The sequence below is a fragment of the Cibotium barometz genome, chromosome 25 (assembly GCF_041138505.1).
Source record: "Cibotium barometz isolate CiBa-2024 chromosome 25, ASM4113850v1, whole genome shotgun sequence".
NCBI classification, from domain to species: domain Eukaryota; kingdom Viridiplantae; phylum Streptophyta; class Polypodiopsida; order Cyatheales; family Cibotiaceae; genus Cibotium; species Cibotium barometz.
This window is the reverse complement of record NC_141070.1, coordinates 49,053,377-49,073,516: the sequence shown is the minus strand read 5'-3', so window position 1 is coordinate 49,073,516 and position 20,140 is coordinate 49,053,377. Positions and strand designations below refer to the sequence as shown.

Below are 20,140 nucleotides of genomic sequence, written 5' to 3'. Positions count from 1 at the left end.
TCCAAAACCAACGGTTGATAGCCGCTATGAAGGCGAATGATCTCCCTACATGTCACGATTGTGACTTAGTTCATTATACACAGTCTCCTCATGGTTACAGATATTGAAGTGACATGATTACAGAGGACCCCTACACTCGGATGGTCACGACTATTCACTCTAGAGACATGCCTCTTCATCAAGAGCCACACTCCTTCGACGACTGGTCACACCCCTTCGCTCTAGGGTTGCAACTCTTCACCCAATGGTTGCAGCTATTCGTCCAAAGGATGTGTCCCTTCGCCTAGAGTCATGACTATTGGTCATGGGATGTGTCTTTTCATTCGTGTCTCTTGAACTCCTATATAAGGAGCCTGTTGTATCACAATTTCAATCAATCAATCAAACATCTGTGTTCAAGTCTACTTTCAGTTTCAGTCTTAAATACACAGAATAGTGGATGTAATACTAAGTAATAACACTAATCCTCACAGTGGTATCAGAGCAAAATTTTTTCCCGGGCCTACGGTTGTGAGCCTCTCACCCTCTCCGCTCTACTCTCCTCTCGGTGTTGTATGGAAGAAGCAGAGCGATGGTGGACTTGGCGTGAATCCTTGCTCGCAGTAATGTAGACAAGAACACAAGGTCTCACACCCATACACACGCATTGTGTGTATAGCAGAGAGGGACCCCTGATGTATTTCCGGACTACCCTCCCTCCCTGCTAACTGGTGGTGATAAGCGTTCACAAATGGCGCCCTTCGCTGCTGAATATGGAGCCCCCCCCCCCCCCCCCCCTATTAGCCTCGTTCGCTGCCAGTTATCGGCCTGGAGCCCTCACCGCCGACGAGCACCTTCTCCTCATTTAGTCGCTGCCGGTGCCCTTCAACGCGGCGCAATCCAATCGGCGAGGCTTTTCGAAGCGGCGCATCGATTCACGGCGACGTGCCCGTCACCTTTACACAAAAAAATAATAACAACGCCTTATAACTAAAGGCTTACAATTAAGCCTTATTACACGTGGCTCTACCAGCCACGTAAAGCAGCCAGCACCTAACGGCCAGCGCCAGCGCAAGGAAACCCAGCCGCCGACCAGCACATTAAAAAAGAAAAAGAAAAGAGGAAGCGAACACAGCCGACCAGCGTCTTTTCAAAAAAAAAAAAAAACCCATACACTTACGGGTTCCTACGAAATGGCGCCTGCCTTGGTCTTCTGCGCGCCAACTTGCTGCCGCCTCCCTTCCTCGAAAGCAGCCTTCTTCATTGCTAGGCTCCTGCGGTCTATGATGGTGTTTTCCGCGGCTTGACGACTATGACCTTGGCGCTTCTTCTCCAACAAGCTGCATTCCAGCGGTTTGAAGCCATGTTCCATCAACAACCAAAAGCTTGTATCGATGAGCTTCAACATGTTTCTCAACAAAAATTCTCTCACCCTCAGCATGGTTATTCAGAGACAACCAGACACAAAGTATCTTCGTGCGAGCAACACAAGCCTCAGCATGGATATTCTTGGAAATGTTACAGTTCTAAACAACCAACTTCTTATTGGAATCATCAGCAACAACAGAAGCAGCGACATGAAGCTTCCAAAGGATCACATCTTGGAAAGAAATCAGCCATATCAAGATGGGCTTACTTAGTGGCACGTGTGTCCGACCCTAGTCGAGTACTCGGTCGTGAACGCCGCGACGTTGGACAAGTTTCCCCTCGCGAGCAATGCCCTACATTCAAGTCCTTGCAAGCTCTTGGTGGCAGTGTTGAAGACTTACTCATTCTCACGTTGTGCAAGAGGATCCTTGAGAGGTCTAAGAGGCGCAAACAACCTCAACCTCCCCCTTCTACATTGGAAGCCTTAATACCTGCTGAGAAAGCTGAAGATTCAGAAGATTCTGGTACATGTGTGACAAATACAATGTCCACAACTTCTTTTCTTGCCGTGACCCAGGCAGAAGCGATACCCTCGTCACCGCCCGTGCAAAATGGAGTCTTTGCCTCTGACCAGCTACATGACGCCATGGTGAATGATGATTCTTCTTCAAAAATGAAGACTCCAGTCCTTACCTTCAGTGGTGCAAATGAATCTTTGGACATAACTTGTCGCGAGAACAACTTTCTAAGCAAAGAAAAGCATATGGAAGATATTTCTTCTTGATCTATGACAACACTTGAAGACTTTTGTGTTCCAAAAAAATCAGTGGAATCCCTTTCAGACATCCAACAGGTGGTTGTCGCCTCTCAGCCGGAAAGCGTGGTGACACAATCAGATAATTTACCAATAGTTTCACTTGAAGCAGATAAAGATTCAATCTTTTCTTGGACAAAGCTCGAAGTTACCAATGATGTTAACAAAAGTTCTACTCAAGTTACAGATATGATTCTCATGCTTTTGGTAAAGATGAGACAAGTTGCAGATGCAGTTAATATTCAGTTTGGTATATGCAAGATTGTTATGGTCAACAATAATGCCATGACATGGGATCTAGCAGCTAGAGCTTTGGATGCAGAAGCACTTCAATCATTTCCCTTCTTCCAGAGTCTCAACAACTACCCCTGGATTTTATTTTAAATGGGAGGGAATGTCACGATTGTGACTTAGTTCATTATACACAGTCTCCTCATGGTTACAGATATTGAAGTGACATGATTACAGAGGACCCCTACACTCGGATGGTCACGACTATTCACTCTAGAGACATGCCTCTTCATCAAGAGCCACACTCCTTCGACGACTGGTCACACCCCTTCGCTCTAGGGTTGCAACTCTTCACCCAATGGTTGCAGCTATTCGTCCAAAGGATGTGTCCCTTCGCCTAGAGTCATGACTATTGGTCATGGGATGTGTCTTTTCATTTGTGTCTCTTGAACTCCTATATAAGGAGCCTGTTGTATCACAATTTCAATCAATCAATCAAACATCTGTGTTCAAGTCTACTTTCAGTTTCAGTCTTAAATACACAGAATAGTGGATGTAATACTAAGTAATAACAGTAATCCTCACACTACACCTCCACCACCCCAACCACCACCATCATATGAGCTCAACCGAACTTCAGTAAGTATGATGATAAGTGTAATCATGCTTTAGTAATGCAATTCATTAATCACTTTGTAGCATATTTTCCATTCGTTAAGCTTTCAAATCCTCAAGGTCGAGCCCACCTGGCAACACCTCACCTTTCCAACGAAGCAATCACTTGGTGGCAACATTGGTGGAGTCTACATGTAGACTCGTTCACAGGGGCTCCGCAATATGTCTGGAATACCTTTGTGTCCGACCTAAAGAAACGATTTCTACCTCCACAATACATGGAATGAGTTCTACAAAACTCTCCCAAAATGGGTCACCCGTGATGACATACTCTAATAAAGTAATCACATCAACACAACAGTTAGGTATATCTGAAAGATAAATTGAAACAATATATTCGAGGTCTGGATATGTGTGAGCTTACAAACATGAGTCTAGAGGTCACATACTTGAGCTTACATAAGCAAGCCTAGAGACGTGAGTCTACAGTCCTGCATTGACATTCTACTCCGACACACTTTTGTTTGGGTAACTTGTCTTCATACTTGCATTGCATTGGATTATCTAGGTGTTGGCAAGCCCTTGGAACTTTGTACAAATTCAAATACTCCGGTATTGAGGGGTGTCGGCCCATTCACAGCCGCAGTGATGGTGTACTATGCAATGCTTGTCTCTTTTGCAGATTATCTTGTGCAATGATGTATCATTCAGTTGTGTAATATGCGGAAGCTTCGGAGAAGGATCGGTACTTCAAAACTCAGAAATCAGCACTATTTTCGCGACGGAATTAACGCACAAACTGAAAGACGATGTGCAGAAAATAGAGAGAGAAGGGGAAGATGGAGAGGACACAGTATTGGGTCCCAATTACCCTCTGTAGGGCCCCCACCACGGATGGTATATTTGCTTTATTAGAATGATGTAAATCTGAAAACAAATACAAAGTACTTGACCTTTTCTTGGCTGGAAAACCTGCCCTTGACCTTCAGTCCTTCACCCCTTTGCTTTAGCAATGTTCTTGGCTGTCCTGGCCCTTGTTTGTTTGGAGCACTTGGTGAATTATGAGATGGATTCAATAAATTCTTGGCTGGGCTTTTATACCACCTTCAGCATCCAGTCGGCCTGCTAATAACAGCCCCACGACTGGGTTCTTTTAATAAAGTGCTTTCACACTAATAATACCTTCTGTCCAGCCTGCGCCTGCTTTCACACTGCTGTCCAGCCTGCGCTTATGCTTGTGTGGGACAGTACCATGCTGCGCATGGGTGTGGGACTGCCCCTACACCTGGCCTGAACTGCTGGTTAGGGTTTCTGACCCAGTCGGCTGCCTGTCCAGCAGCAGTACAGCTGGCCGACAGCCCCTCCAGCCCATGCCATGGCTGGTGGGCACAATGTGGGCCCTCCTGGCCCCTTGGGGGTGGTTCTACACCTCCCCCATGCCCACACTACAAGTGCAAGTGCAAGATCTTCTCACTTGGGGTAGCCCTATGGGCTGGCCCCATCTCTACATGCAAACCTACATGCCTACAGAGGCCTGGCATCCAGTTGCAAACCAGATACACACAACATCTGACATCATTCCAGAGGGAGACTCACAGCGCGGACTGGCACTGCTTCATGTGCAGGACAGTGCACACCTGACCTTGGACGCATGTGCAGGACAATGCACACCTGACCTCGGACAACTGAGATGGATCCCTGGCTGACTCGTCCCGGACTGGGCTCACATGGGACCAGTTCACCATCCCAGGTCCTGCACCTTCTGTTCAGAAATGTCTACGTGGCATCCAAGTGCGGGATGCACGTGACATCCCCTTCTGCTTAACTTGACGGAAGCTGCATAGCCTCCAAATAATCCGTCAATAATGCCGGATAGTCTTCGAAAAATTCTTTGTCGAGCCATACCGCTTCGTGAGTTCCTCGGTCCTGAAACTTTGTGAGAAACTGTCGTAGTCTTCGGCCTGAGCCATGCTTGAAACGGTGCAGAAGGATCTGTTCTGGAACCATTACTTCTGCTTCATCAATGATGTCTGGTTCCGCTTCGTCTTTGACCTCTGAAGGAGGTGGACCTGCATATGGCTTTAACCAACTGACATAAAATACATCGTGCATATTCCAACTCGGAGGTAGCTTTAACTGCATAGACACCTCATTAATCTTTTTTCGGATGGGAAATGGTCCGAAGCTCCTGAAAGACAACTTTGGGCATCGCTTGCCCACCTGCTTCAATCTTTGCTTCATAATCCGATAATATACCTAATCCCCTTCCGAAAACGTCATGTCCCTTCGGTCTTTATTGGCCTGTCGAGTATAGGCCTCTTGCGCTTTAGCCAATCTATCTTTGATGGACTCTAGGATCTCCTGGTAAGACTCCGTCACTCTGTTCGCCTCCGGTACGGAAGACGAAGTCCTGGTTAACAACGACTGGAAAGGCCTTCCAAACGCTGCCTCATATGGAGTCCTGCCAATAGCTGAAGAAAAAGAGTCATTCAAAACAGCTTGAACTAAAGACAAAAACGATTCCCACTTAACCTTGCTGATCGTGGACATAACACTTCAGCACATCAAAGGCCAACTGGTTGTATATCTCTGTCTGGCCATCTGTCTGTGGGTGGAATGCACTGGAAAAATTCAACTTAGTACCAAAATTATCAAACAATGCCCTCCAAAAATGACTGGTAAACTTGGCATCTCGGTCTGACACTATGGTCCTAGGAATCCCACCAATCGGGTATCAATGCCGAATGAATAGCTGGGCAACATCCTCGGCGGTCACATTGGCCCTGCAAGGAATAAGCATAACAAATTTGCTGAACCTGTCAACAATAGTTAAACACTGTGTATTACGCTTACTCGGACTGGGAGGCAGATTTGTGACAAAGTCCATCGAAATGTCCTGGAAAGGACCCTCAGGAATTGGCAAAGGCTGTAACAACCCTATCTTCTTTCCACAAGGAGCTTTCACCTTTTGACAAATGTCACAGCGTTGTACATATGTAAACACATCACGCCTCATCTTTGGCCAATAGTATTGCAGTTCTAATTTCTCCAGAGTCGAATTCATGCCCCTATGACCACCGGTAATGGCGTCATGGGCATCATGGAGAAGTGCTGCCCGGAATGATTTCATGACACATAGTCGGCCTTTGTAGAAAAGCCAACCATCGCGTATCAGAAAATGGCATGGTCCTGTGGCATCCAATGCCTGTTCCCACTGTGTACCGAATTCCTCGGAATCCGCGTACGTGTGCTTCATGTCTTCTAGTCCTGTACCAACAAGGTCAAGTCTAGTGGTCTGAATCGCAGATACTTGTCCCTTCCTGCTCAAAGCATCGGCCACTGGATTGGCCTTTCCTGGAAGGTACTCAATCATGCCACCAAACTGCTGGAATATCTGACTCCAGCGGTGTTGTCAATCACTCCACTGTGCACTTGGCATCGTCTGAATCCAGCGCAATGCCTGATGGTCAGTGCGGACCTCAAAGTCACGGCCATACAGAAAATGTTTCCAATGTTTCAAGGCCTGTATAACTGCTAGGAGTTCACGATCATAGACTGAGTAGTTCTTTTCGGCGGGCAGTAACTTACGAGACATGTAAGCTACTGGATGACCATTCTGTTGCAATACACCTCCAATTGCGATGTTACTCGCATCGGTGATCACCTGAAATGGTTCGTCCCACGAGGCAAGGGCTAAACAAGGCGCTTCTGACAAAGCCACCTTGAGGTTCTGGAATGCCTCCAATGCTCGTGGAGTCATTCGAATCTTTTGCCTCCTTGTTTTCACTCCCTTTAGCAGATCGGTGAGGTCTGCCGAGAGATCAGAAAACTTGTCAATGTGGGTGGAATATGCCTGGCATATACCCACAAATGATCTAATGTCATAAGCGGTCTGAGGTACTTCCCAGTTAACAATCTCGGCCACTTTAGCCGGATCAAGTCGAATGCCTTCAGCACTAATTATATATCCCAAGTAATATACCTGGAACAGATAAAACTCTGACTTCTTTTCATTGACGTAGAGCTCGTTGCTTTCCAGCAACTTAAGGACTTTCTCCACATCAATGTCATGCTGCTCAACTGTAGCTGAAAATATGAGTATGTCGTCCAGAAATATGAACACACACACTCCAATCAATTCCCGGAAAATACGCATCATCATGCGATTAAATGTAGCTGGGGCGTTCGTCAATCCAAATGGCATAACCACAAACTCATAGTGGGCCCGTTCTGTACGGAAAGCTGTCTTGGGATGTCCCCCTCAACAATCCGTACCTGGTGGTACCCACTCTTTAAATCCAGTTTAGAGAACACCTTAGCTCCATTCAGCCTCTCGAGAATATAGTCAATTCGAGGCATCGGGAATCTGCTCTTGATAGTCAGCTTGTTGAGTGCACGATAATCGACACACAACCGAGAAGACCCATCTTTCTTCTTGACAAACAAGATCGGTGCTGCAAATGGCGACACGCTGGGCGGATGAAGCCAGCTTGCAACAATTCTTGGAGTTGGCGGTCCAACTCCGATTCCATTGCCTTAGAAAGGCGATACGGCAACTTGCTCGGGGGTTCCGAGCCTGGGAGGAGGTCAATCTTGTGATCCTCCGGTCTAGACGGGGGGAGCTGGGGAGGGAGACTGTCCCGAAGAAAAATCTTCTGGAACTTTTCATGGAGAACCGAGTACTTCTCGGAAGCACTGGCCACCGTCTGGGCTGTCTGGATGTAAATCATCGCACACTGTGCGCCTTTCTTGACTGCTCGCTTAGCCTGCAAGTGGCTTATGAGCGGAAAGTTTGGAATACCTGGCTCACACTTAATGGTCACCGGGGTGTTTGACACATTCCGATCGATTTGGAACGTGTGCTTGTCCCACTTGACATCACGAAGAAACTTGTGAAACCACTGGATACCCAAAATTATGTCTGCTCCTACTAGAGGGGCAACCATAAAGTCACGCACAAATTCTATGCCCTGAATCACTAACTTAGCACCTAGAGCTTCATACTTGACGCTCGTTGTCATACCTGTGCTAGAACCCTCCACCTGTTTGTCTACCGGAGTCAGCTCGAAACGGGCACACCTAGCGGCCTGTTCCGTGACCACATCCTCTGTGCTGCCGCTGTCAAACAAGACAACGACTCTCTGGCCACCTATGTAGCCCAGTCGGCCTGCTAATAACAGCCCCACGACTGGGTTCTTTTAATAAAGTGCTTTCACACTAATAATACCTTCTGTCCAGCCTGCGCCTGCTTTCACACTGCTGTCCAGCCTGCGCTTATGCTTGTGTGGGACAGTACCATGCTGCGCATGGGTGTGGGATTGCCCCTACACCTGGCCTGAACTACTGGTTAGGGTTTCTGACCCAGTCGGCTGCCTGTCCAGCAGTAGCCCCTCCAGCCCATGCCATGGCTGGTGGGCACAATGTGGGCCCTCCTGGCCCCTTGGGGGTGGTTCTACACCTCCCCCATGCCCACACTACAAGTGCAAGTGCAAGATCTTCTCACTTGGGGTAGCCCTATGGGCTGGCCCCATCTCTACATGCAAACCTACATGCCTACAGAGGCCTGGCATCCAGTTGCAAACCAGATACACACAACATCTGACATCATTCCAAAGGGAGACTCACAGCGCGGACTGGCACTGCTTCATGTGCAGGACAGTGCACACCTGACCTTGGACGCATGTGCAGGACAATGCACACCTGACCTCGGACAACTGAGATGGATCCCTGGCTGACTCGTCCCGGACTGGGCTCACATGGGACCAGTTCACCATCCCAGGTCCTGCACCTTCTGTTCAGAAATGTCTACGTGGCATCCAAGTGCGGGATGCACGTGACAAGTTGTTATGTGCAATGTGGGCTTTACATATTAAGTGTGGCGTGCGTATTGTTCACGAGATGGTGCCCAAGGACGTTCACACCTGGCCGGTGTAGTTTCAATGGTATCAGAGCACGGTTGTTTCCCTCTTCTGAGTGGGGAAACGGTTGACAGCCATGCAAAAAGTGGTCAAGGGGCTAGTTCACATGGCCAACAGGTAAGTGCTACTCATGCTTCTGAAGCTTTGGGCAATAAGCATATATGCATACAAGTTATATAGAGAGCAAATACTTGTGGGGCAGCCTTCTCGAGGTAAAGAGAAGATGCAAGAGGACGACTCAAATGTAGTGAAAACAAAGATTGAGCACGTCAAAAGGCAGTTGTATGCTAGGGAAGAAGAGCTCAAGATGCTCTATGATAACCCACAGGTTCACGAGCTTATGGAGGCCACAAAGGCTAAGTCTATGGTGGCACACACTATGGATTCTTATGGTGGCACACACTACGGATTCTATGGCGAAGGAATTGGGTATAAATCCCCGAGAGGTAGCCCTCAACTACCTTATACGCACTGGAGACCAGGGGAGACATAATGCTATGTCTCGCAGGGTCAAGTCTTATGTGCACAAAGATGAAGCTTCTGTCACTTCCAAGCAAGCCTCCACCCCGCATGGGTTGAGAAAAGAAAAGGATGTATATGGCAAAGAGACTGGCAAAGAGGATGTTAATGTACATGTGATGCATGCTCCCCATGGGGAAAGTGATAGGCATGTTAGCCGCTCTATTTTGCCTTCTAAAGGGCTCCACTACCCATTGGTGGATCACAGAAAAGCTCTCTAGCAACCCCGTTCAGACATGGAAGGACTTTAAGGAGAGATTTTATGTCACGTGCACACCCGTGCCATGGCTTAATCTTCCGCATGAACATCTTATCCTTGATTAAGATAGCAGTTAGGTCATCAGCATAAGCATCAGTACCATCATCATTAGTAGCGACATCAACATTATCTGCAGCATCATTATCTTCATCATCATCAACATTAACAGGAGCAGCATCATGGGAAGGTACAAGAGGCCTCTCAGCTAGCAACAGACCCTATACAACAAGCAGCTAGAAGCTAAGCAGCAGGCAGTAGATTATATAAATAAAGAAAAACCTAACACCAATCTCTCTCTTCTTCTCTCCCCTATGTCTTAATCATGTTAAATTAGCCTCTTGATCTTAATCAAGCTTAGGGCTGTGGATCAGTACAGCAAGGCTTTTGCGCATGCAACATTTTATGCACAATTCTTGCCTCCCAATGCCGTGGAGAAGATCATGAGCAAGTGGGATAAGATTGAGTAGAAGGACAATGAGTCCATGCAGATGTATGTAAACAAGTTTTGGAAGATCTACTTGGAGGTCTCACCATTCTTGCTTGTGGGTGAACCCGAAAAGAAAAGGAAGTTCAAGTCTGGACTTCAACAGGTCTAGAAGTCCGGTCTTGATACTCACAACTCGCAAGACTATATATCAGTTGCTCTTGCTACCGAGCGGACAGCATGCTAAACCTTTTGTGAAAGATGTAAAGAGTGGTGGGAAGGTTGAAAATATGCAGCCAAAGGATACCTCTCAGAAAAAGCACAAGTTTAGCCTCACTCTGGAGCATAGGGAGCAATATGCCACGGAGGGTAAATGCTTCTGATGTGGTAGCAAAGATCACATGTTTAGGGAATGCCCGCAACGTAAGAAGGAAAAAGAGAAGCAACCAAAGGTAAATGTGCATGCCATTCCCGAAATACAAGGGAATACAAAGCATGACAACAAAGAGAGAGTGGTATGTAAAGCATGGGAATAGCTCAAAGATCAGCCCGCTCTCTTTATGTTTGATGATTGTGCCACGGATAATTTCATTTCTGTGAAATGGCGGCCACTTTGGGTATTGAAATAGGAGACATGGGACCCCAAATAGAAGCGGAGGCCGCATTTGTGGGTAAAGAAGTGCAGGTAACCCCAATCATTGGAAATTTTCGCATACATATCCAAGGTTACCTGATCATGAGAACTTTTTGGTTGCACCACTCAACGGATGTGATGTATTGCTTGGGAAACCATGGCATCACCGCATAGAGCCATGTAAGGAGTATAGAACCAACAAGATTACTTTTATGCATAAAGGTTACATGCATGTTATAGATGCTCGCCACCATGAGGGAGACTCCATCCCAGTTGTATCTCATATCCAAATTACTAAAGCAATGAAGAAAGAAGAGTGTTTCCGTGTACTTGGTCTTTGTTCATGATAAGATTGAATGTAATGATATATGTGTAGATACTCTCACAAGTGAAAGGCTGAAATTTTTAAATGCATACAAGGATTGCTTTGCAGATACATTACCAAGAGAGCTACCTCCTGAGAGACCCAAGGATCATTGCATTGATTTGGTGCCGGGTAGCTCCCCACCGAATAGACCTGCATATAGGGTAAGCAAAGCACAGCAAGCGGAGATTATGAAACAGGTGACGGAGCTTTTGGACCGAGGTTTGGTTCAGCCAAGCTCTTCATCATATTGTTCACCAGTCTTGCTAGTGCAGAAGAAGGATGGTTCCTTCCGTATGTGTGGATTATCGGACTTCAAATAAGCTTACTATCAAGAACCGGTTTTCAATCCCACGCATAGATGACATCCTCGATAAACTTGATGGGTCTGCATGTTAAAGCTACATTGATCTTAAGAGTGGGTACTATTTGGGACATATTGTATCAAAGAATGGCGTCAGGATGGATCATGCAAAGTTTGAAGCCATTTGAAATTGGCTTGAGCTATCTTCCATACATGAAGTACGAAGAAGTCTTTTGGGTTTATGCTCACATTGCAAGCGTTTTATCAAACACTTTGCATGGATTGCTTCAACAGGCTCGTCGACCCCTTATGTAGCTACTAGCAATCAAAGCTAGTCGACTTCTTCTGCATGAACATAAGGACTGCTCCAACTCTTCAAACACAGCAAGTATGCAAGTCGACTGTCCCAAAGTAGGAAGGTGGGGGGCTCGCCCTAAAGGTCTCTCGTCTTCGCGTTTCGACAGTATCAATCCCAGTCCCATCTACTTATCATTGGACTCCAAGTTCATGCCAGAGATGGGAGATTTGTAGGAGCATTGCTGCCTGGCACATCTGGAAAGCTAGATGCAACGAAGCCATCAAAGGCACCCACACTCCACGCCTGTGGAGTTCATGAGGAGCATTTGGCTTGACATCATTCATACCCTTCGTAGCCAGTGGGGAAAGTTGCAGGGTGGCTCTGACCGCATGCAAAAGCGGCAGAAAGCCTTCTTGAGGCCCTAGCGGCCTAGTCCTTTTCTCACAAATAGAGATGGTGAGCCCACTTGGCACTACAGACCACCTGTGTGGTTATTCCCTCCCCCTTGTATGAGATAGCCTTCTCCTCATAGAGCGGCCAGCCAGAGGAGAAGTGCATCTTTCTTCACCCCTTGATTCTTTGATCCCCGCCCCGTACATGGAGGCGAGTCCGTATCTAGCCCTTTGCGGTTGTACTTAGCCCTTCGTAGATGTTTTTTGTTAACTAATAGAAGAATCTTTTTTTCAAAAAAAAAAAGAATGCTCAAGAGATCTGCTCTTCTGTAGGTTCCCGTATGGACAAGTTTTCCGACCTTGCAGCACCTCTTATAGCTGTGCTCAAGGGCGTGAAGACACATCCACAAAAGGTGTCCATCTAGGGCAAAGCACTCAAGGCATTTCATGCAATGATAAATCACTCATGCCAGCAATCTAGCCATAGGAGCTGTCCTCCGACAAAAAGAGCACCTAGTGGCTTATCACAACTAGAAATTAAATGATGCAAAAAAGAACTATTCGGTGTATGACAAAGAACTAATGGGGATGATGACAGCACTTAAACATTGGAAACATTTCCTTTACGGGAGAGATTTCAAAATTAAGACAAAACATTAGGCACTTAAATGGTTGCAAACCATGCCTAGTGCCCAATGGAGAGACAGACAAGCCAAATGGAGTCCGATATTTCAACAGTTTGGAGGTATGATTGGAATACATCCTTGGCTCAAATAACCCCATTGTCAATGCTCTCAATCGAAAAGGCACAATTCAAACTTTGCAAGAGTCCACTGTGCTTGAAATACAAGGAAAAGATCTCGATAATATGAAGGCACAATACGAGGATTCCTTGGAATTCTGGACTCAGTATAGATTGGCCCTGCAATCAAAACCAGGTCACTATACCATCTATGATGGCTAGTTATTTTACAAGAACGAGCACTGCATTTTTAGGAAAAAGCGATAGATACTTCTCCGCGACCTCTTGTTAAGCTGAGTATTCATATCAATGCTTATCATATGATTAATTGCATGTTAATCTTATGTGTGAATCTAGTGTTAATGGTGATTAAGTGCTGAAATTAATATCTACAATCTCCCCTCCTAATTTCAACAACTGGACAATGGGAACTCATAGAGGAGGCTGCACAGGGAAAGCTGACCATCAGTCATACTAAAATACCAATATTTTGTGTGCATCACAGAGATAGGGGACCACCAATTTCCATATAAGAAGCACAATCTACAAGCGCTTCGTCAAAATAGAAGAAAGCAATCGGCTCAAAACTCAATTCCCATGGTGAAAATGGAACTTGATCAGACAGCCAATTTGCCCATGACTCGTCAGAGGTCATCGTGGTATCAACACTACATTGGAGAAACTTGAGCAATCATTCTATTGACCAAAGAGGAGACAGAATGTCTATCAATATGTCCAAGCAAGCTAGCTATGCCAAAAAGTGAAGGTACCTCATACGACACAGGCAAGGTTGCTTCAACCTTTGCCGATTCCCGGAGATCCTTTCCAAGATATCAATATGGACTTTGTTTGACCTCTTCCCACTGCATTTGGATCTCAGAACACACACTGCATGACCATTGTGGATGGATTCAGTAAATTTTGTATGTTGATCCCATGCAAGCAAACGGCCACAACTGAGGACAGCACTCGCTTGTTCATCCGACATTGGTATCAGAGGTTTGCCAAGGACATGAATCCCAATTTTACTTCAAATTTTTGGAAACCATTATTCGACAACTTTGGGACCAAGTTGCATCTATCCAGTGCATTCCATCCACAGACAGACGGCCAAACAGAAATCTACAAAGACGGTCGGACAAAAATCTACAATCAGCTGGCTTTTGATGTTCTCAAATCATATGATCATGACAACAAATTAAGACGAGATGTCAACTTTAAAGAAGGGGATTGGATATATCTCCGGATAATGAAGAAGAGATTGAAGCTAGTGGGCAAACATTGTCCAAAACTCTTCTTTCATAGCTTCGAACCCTTTCCTATCATTAAAAAGATAAATGATGTCTCTGTGAAGCTTAAGCTTCAAAATAGTTGGACTATGCATAATGTTTTCCATGTTTCTTGGTTGAAGCCCCACATTGGTCCAGCTTTGCAGGATATTGCGGATGAGCAACAACCAGACGTGGTAGACGAAGCCGAAATCACTGAACCTGAATAGATTCTCCTCCACAGATGAAAGCATGGATCCGATTGAAGACAAAGACAATTATACACGAAGTTTCAAGACCTAGGTACGCATGAAGCAATATGGCTTGACAAAGAGTTCTTTCCAAAGTACCCCCAACTCGTGGTGGACTACTTGGAAGCAATGAACCTACCACCAAGCTAAGTAGGAGGGAATGTCACATGCACCCTGCACTGGAGTGCTATGTGACGCACTGGCTCTACATCAGTGCAACATTCATTCAGTAGGATTTATCTTTTTAGAAATATTTGTAGTATGCCATTACTCCATTGTGAGCCCCAATTTAAGACATGTCAGGCACGAGATACGTAGGTCAGTCTCCACAACCATAGAGAGTCTACACAACCTGAAAAATGGGGAAAATAGGCATAAATGCCATAATAAGTAATAGTTCCATGGTCATCTGCCATGCAGGGCCAAATACAAATAGCCACCTACCATAGGTTCCTCATGGTCATCTGCTGTCCACTCTCTAACTTTCTACCATAGAGACTTCATGGTGCATGTCCAGCTAGTGACCACATTTGATATAGATGAGATCCAGTCCCAGTTCCTCAAGAAGGCAGCACATTTCAATCACGGAACAGAAATCCTTCTAAGGCATGACAAAAAAATATATACTAAAAAAAGCTATCATTGTTGATGGTTTTTCCACAAGCAGTGCCAACCCGACAAAAAGCTAAGGAAGAGGGAATGGCACCTGTGCCCGCTCCACTCCAGTAGGGCACCAAATGGACATACTTGTATAGAGTGCACAAGGTGGACCTGATTAGCAAGCATCGCAATGCTTTGATCGTATGCCACATGAACATGGTTTCATATTAATCACTTTATAGATGAGCACCGAGCATGTTGTGAGCCCTAGACCAACAACAAGTCAATAGTTGTCATTAGGATTCGTCATAGGGTCAGTCATCAATGTGTTGCCACACATACAATTACAACTACAAATGTCCCAGCCACTTATTAGGCCACCACAAGATATTAGTGTTGTGCCGCAAAACGACAAACATAACATCATACTGTACTTATTTGTATTACCAATAAAGTTACCCGTGCTATGTCGAGCTGTCATGGACCAAAAGGACACAAATCAGGCTGAAAACCCAAGTTTTGGGCAACTTGGGCACCAAACTGAGCATGGTGAGCAGCATGATCAGCAGTGTGGGCAGTCCGCATGTCGATTGGCCAACCCACACAGCAGCGGAAAGAAAAGAGTAAAGAAGCCAGGCAGTTAGGGCAGCCCACATGCAGTTTAACTAGACCGTATGTGTATAGGGCAGCCAGGGAATGGGTCATGGATTGAACATTTTCCAGGGAGTAATATGCTCCCAATAACCATTCCTATTTCATGGAAAACTAGTATCATTGGATTTTCGAAATCAGAATGAATAAAAACCCTAACCTTTCTGAGGAGTGGCAACCAACCTGAGGCTAATTTGTTGAGTGTGCTTTCGGAGAGAACACAGGATCCCTTTTCCGAAGCAGCATCATCATCATCTTCATCAGAACCACCACCACCATCATCAGCGTGCATGCCATTATGGTCTTCGTCCATGGTATCATGCGAGTAGAACCGCTTGAGGGTTTCCATCATGCGTTTTCTAGTGTCAGGGGTTGCAACGCAGTCTTGCATTTTCGCCAGGACGTTCTCGCGGTTGAAGGACTCGAGGCAGCGGGCGCTGTGAGACCTGTAGCAGGGGAGCGAGCAGTAACGCAGGTTGCACCGCGGGCAGGTATATTGTGAGAACTGTTTGCGACAGACCAGGCAGATGAGGCGGTTCTCCGCCTGAGCTGAAGTAGAAGGATTCATTGCTTGTTGCTATGAGCACAGGGTCAGAAGCTTGCACTAGCCTACAAAATTTGTAAAGGTTTCCTCCCTCTCGTGAGGCAGAACAGTCGGCGGCTCGAGGGAATAACCACGCCCAACATTTTATGGGATAAATTAATTAATCTGTAGTTGTGAAGTTGGCAATATTATAAAGGTGATCTTACACGTGGCAGGCTTGCCCCACATTTCAATTTTGATCTTACAAGTGGCATGCTCGCCCGTTGATCTAACATGTGGCATGCACGGCCAACAAGTGGAAAGGTTTTTTTGCATGTACTGCTATCTGATGCGCTTCTCCGCCCTTCTCCCACCTTCCTTGGTTCTAGAAGCATGGCATTTCTTTCGTGCAATTTTCATTTTCCTGGTTCTGGAAGCATGGCACGTCTTGGAGCTTCTTCCACCTTCGTACGGATGCGCTTCTCCCACCTTCCTACGATTGAAGACGTGGATGCATCTGGAGCTTCTTCCACCTTCCTACGATTGAAGACGTGGATGCATCTGCTCAGTTTACCGACACCTACATGTGTTCCTATTACGTAGCGTTGGCACGTCTTGGAGCTTCTTCCACCTTCCTACGATTGAAGACGTGGATGCATCTGCTCAGTTTACCGACACCTACATGTGTTCCTATTACGTAGCGTTGGTAGGGTAATAGTGCTATTTTCAATATGGTATGTATCACGACCAACACATGGAAAGATTTTGTTGCATGTACTGTTATTTGATGTGCTTAATTAATTTGTAGTTTTGAAGTTGGAAATATTATAAAGGTGATCTTACACGTGGCATGCTTGCCCTACATTTCAATTTTGATCTTACACGTGGCATGCTCGCCTGTTGATCTAACACGTGGCATGCACGGCCAACACTTAGAAAGGTTTTTTTGCACGTACTGCTATCTGATGCGCATCTCCCCCCTTCTCCCACCTTCCCTGGTTCTGGAAGCATGGCATTTCTTTCATGCAATTTTCATTTTCCTAGTTCTAGAAGCATGGCACGTCCTGAAGCTTCTCCCACCTTCGTTACGGATGCATTTCTCCCACCTTCCTACGATTGAAGACCGTGGATGCATCTGCTCAATTTACCAACACCTGCATGTGTTCTTGTTACGTTGCGTTGGCACGGTAATAGTGCTATTTTCAATATGGTATGTATCACGACCAACACGTGGAAAGATTTTGTTACATGTACTACTATCTAATGCGCTTCTTCCCCCTTCTCCCACCTTCCCTGGTTCTGGAAGCATGGCATTTCTTTCATGCAATTTTCATTTTCCTGGTTTTGGAAGCATGGCACGTCCTAGAGCTTCTCCCACCTTCGTACGAATGCACTTCTCCCACCTTCCTACAATTGAAGACCATGGATGCATCTGCTCAGTTTACCGACACCTACATGTGTTCCTGTTACGTAGCGTTTGTAGGGTAATAGTGCTATTTTCAATATGGTATGTCCATGTGAAGATGCTATCCGTGTTTGTACATGATTGGAATAGTCCAGTATTTAACAACGTCTACTTTGTCTCTAAATAACAACGTCTGCTCTATCTCTGAAGTTATTCATTTCAGTATTCCGCCATGCCTCCAAAACACAAGCCCCTTTATGATATTAGTAATATTATAATGGTAGACCACCGTCCATCTCCATCCTTAGCTTTTGGTCGTACTTAGCAAGATGGTCCATCTAACTCTGCACTTGTTTGTGATGAAGGGGTACCGTCGTCATCTACTGTACCTCGTGCTGCTCAGTGCTATGCTTTTCCTCGAATAATGACCCCTCCTGAAGGTCTGCATACTGTGCGTAGCCTCCACGCAGTGAAGAGCAAAGCACGATCATCCGGTAAATTTTTATATATATATTTTTTTAAACGATTGTCTAATGTTTGTTTGATGTATCCATACTAAACATTTTTTTAATTTATGCAGCTTATTTCTTCGAGTAGTTACATTCTCAGATTACATAATATCGCACCCATGCATCATGCATCTGTTGTAATAAACACTCATATTAATTACAATGTAACTTTTCATGCTTCCCCTTCTTTTTGGTAAAATTTTTAAAAAAATAAATTACGACTTCTTTAATGCTACATCATGTAGACATTGTAATAAATGCTTAATTAATCACAATATAACTTTTCGGTACATGCTTTTGCTTTCTCTTCTTTATTTTGTGGGTGGAATTACTTTTTTTCATGTGTTATTATTATACGTTCTCTTTAAACGATGCATAAAAAGAACTGAAAATGCGCTGGAATTTGTTTTTTCCTCTATAGAAGTAAAACAGTTTTACAAGATTTTATTTCTTTTTTTGTGATGATTGTTAAATAAATTCTAGTAATTAATGCGATGAATACATGTACTTATAAGATGATTTGCGGTACTAATATCTTTACGAACATTTGTAATAAAATAATGATACAATAATCACTTACATGTACTTATAAGATAATTTGCAGTACTAATATCTTTACAATATGCACATTAAAATTAATAAGCATGCCTAACATTTTATGGTATTTGTAAAATGATATAATAAAATAATGATAAGCAATTTATGCAACTAGTTGAATAAATAAATACAGATTGAAGCTTTTTGCATGTTTATTTTAATGATAGAATCTACTTGAAAAACATATTTATTTAAAATAAATTAGAAATGGGCAAAGATATTTGCAAGGTATTTCAAATGTATGAGTTGGACTAAAGATTTTAATACTTTTATATTTTGTATCTTCTTTTGAAGGTTCAAGCAAACAAGATAACAAAGGAAAAAAACCAATGCAGAATGAGAGAAATGTAAGATTCCACCTTTTGTGCACAAAATCCCATCTTTCCTGCCTGAAAAAAAAAACCAAACTCTTTGAAGTATCTGTTACAATCGCTATAGGGAATAGAGACATTAACTTATCCTCCTAGGAACCCTTAGAGGAATTTGTGAGGATGGAGTGTTTAAAAGGTCTTTTTGCATTAGATAAAGGAGGAGCATTGAACCATTTGCACTTTCAAAATGGTATGATGTTGGCAGTAGTCGCTCCAATTGTTCAACCACTAAATTGGTCCAAATCATTACATGTGTTTGTTGATGCATCAGATGTGGTAATTGGGAGTGTTCTTATGCAAGAGTATGTGGATGGATGGTTTCGATCAGTTTATCATGCTAGTCAAATGCAGTCCAGAGCAGAAAAGAATTATTCTACTACTGAGCAGGAAGCACATGGAATGATTTATTCAACAAAGAAGTTTCAGCATTATCATTTGGGCAAGAAGGTTACTTTTCATGTGGATCATCAAGCTTTGGTGCTTTTGGCCAATAAACCCAATTTATCACGTAAATTAGCTAGGTGGATGCTAATATTGCATGAGTTTGAACTCATTGTTCGTACATCCAGAAATCAACATGTAGTGGTTGATTTTCTATCTTAGATTGAGATTGGAGAACCCCCGAAAGTTATATCAAATCACTTCCAGATGTGAATTTATTTCGGATTGTTGTGGCTCTGAATTGGTATTATGGAAGGCTTACTTTCTTCATAGAAGAAAATTTTCCAACAAACATGACTAGAGATCATCGAAGGCGTTTAGCTTTCCACAATAAAACATGTTGCAGTCAGAAGAGATTACTAGAGGGAGACAGCTATATGCATTATATGGGCAAGCTGACTTGAAGAATAAAGTGTGCTTATCACCTATCAATCTTTTTGAAAGAGCATATGTCTACATGGATAATTATATAGCCAATAAAACAGACGCATCTTTGCAAAGCACTCTTCTAAAAATGATTCGTACTAGAAAGTACTACCCCTCAGCCTCTTGGATTATTCCAGAAACAGGGTCATGTATGAGTAAAAAGAGATCTGCAGCAATCTAGAAAGTAATGAAACTCCCACATTGACTCAATGCATAGATATAGAAGAGATCTTCTTT

The 20,140-nt window shown here is 44.3% G+C and overlaps 1 protein-coding gene across 1 annotated transcript in view; it reads right to left on the bottom strand.

Annotated features, from left to right (window-relative positions):
* Window positions 1–16,310, bottom strand: part of LOC147624676 (HIT-type Zinc finger family protein) — a 46,990-nt gene extending 30,680 nt beyond the window's left edge. Inside the window, exon 1 of the mRNA XM_086819692.1 lies at window positions 15,815–16,310. Coding sequence (XP_086675818.1) covers window positions 15,815–16,199 — 385 coding nt within the window. The 5' untranslated portion in view covers window positions 16,200–16,310. The remainder of the gene's footprint in view (window positions 1–15,814) is intronic.
* Between the last annotated feature and the right edge of the window lie 3,830 nt (window positions 16,311–20,140).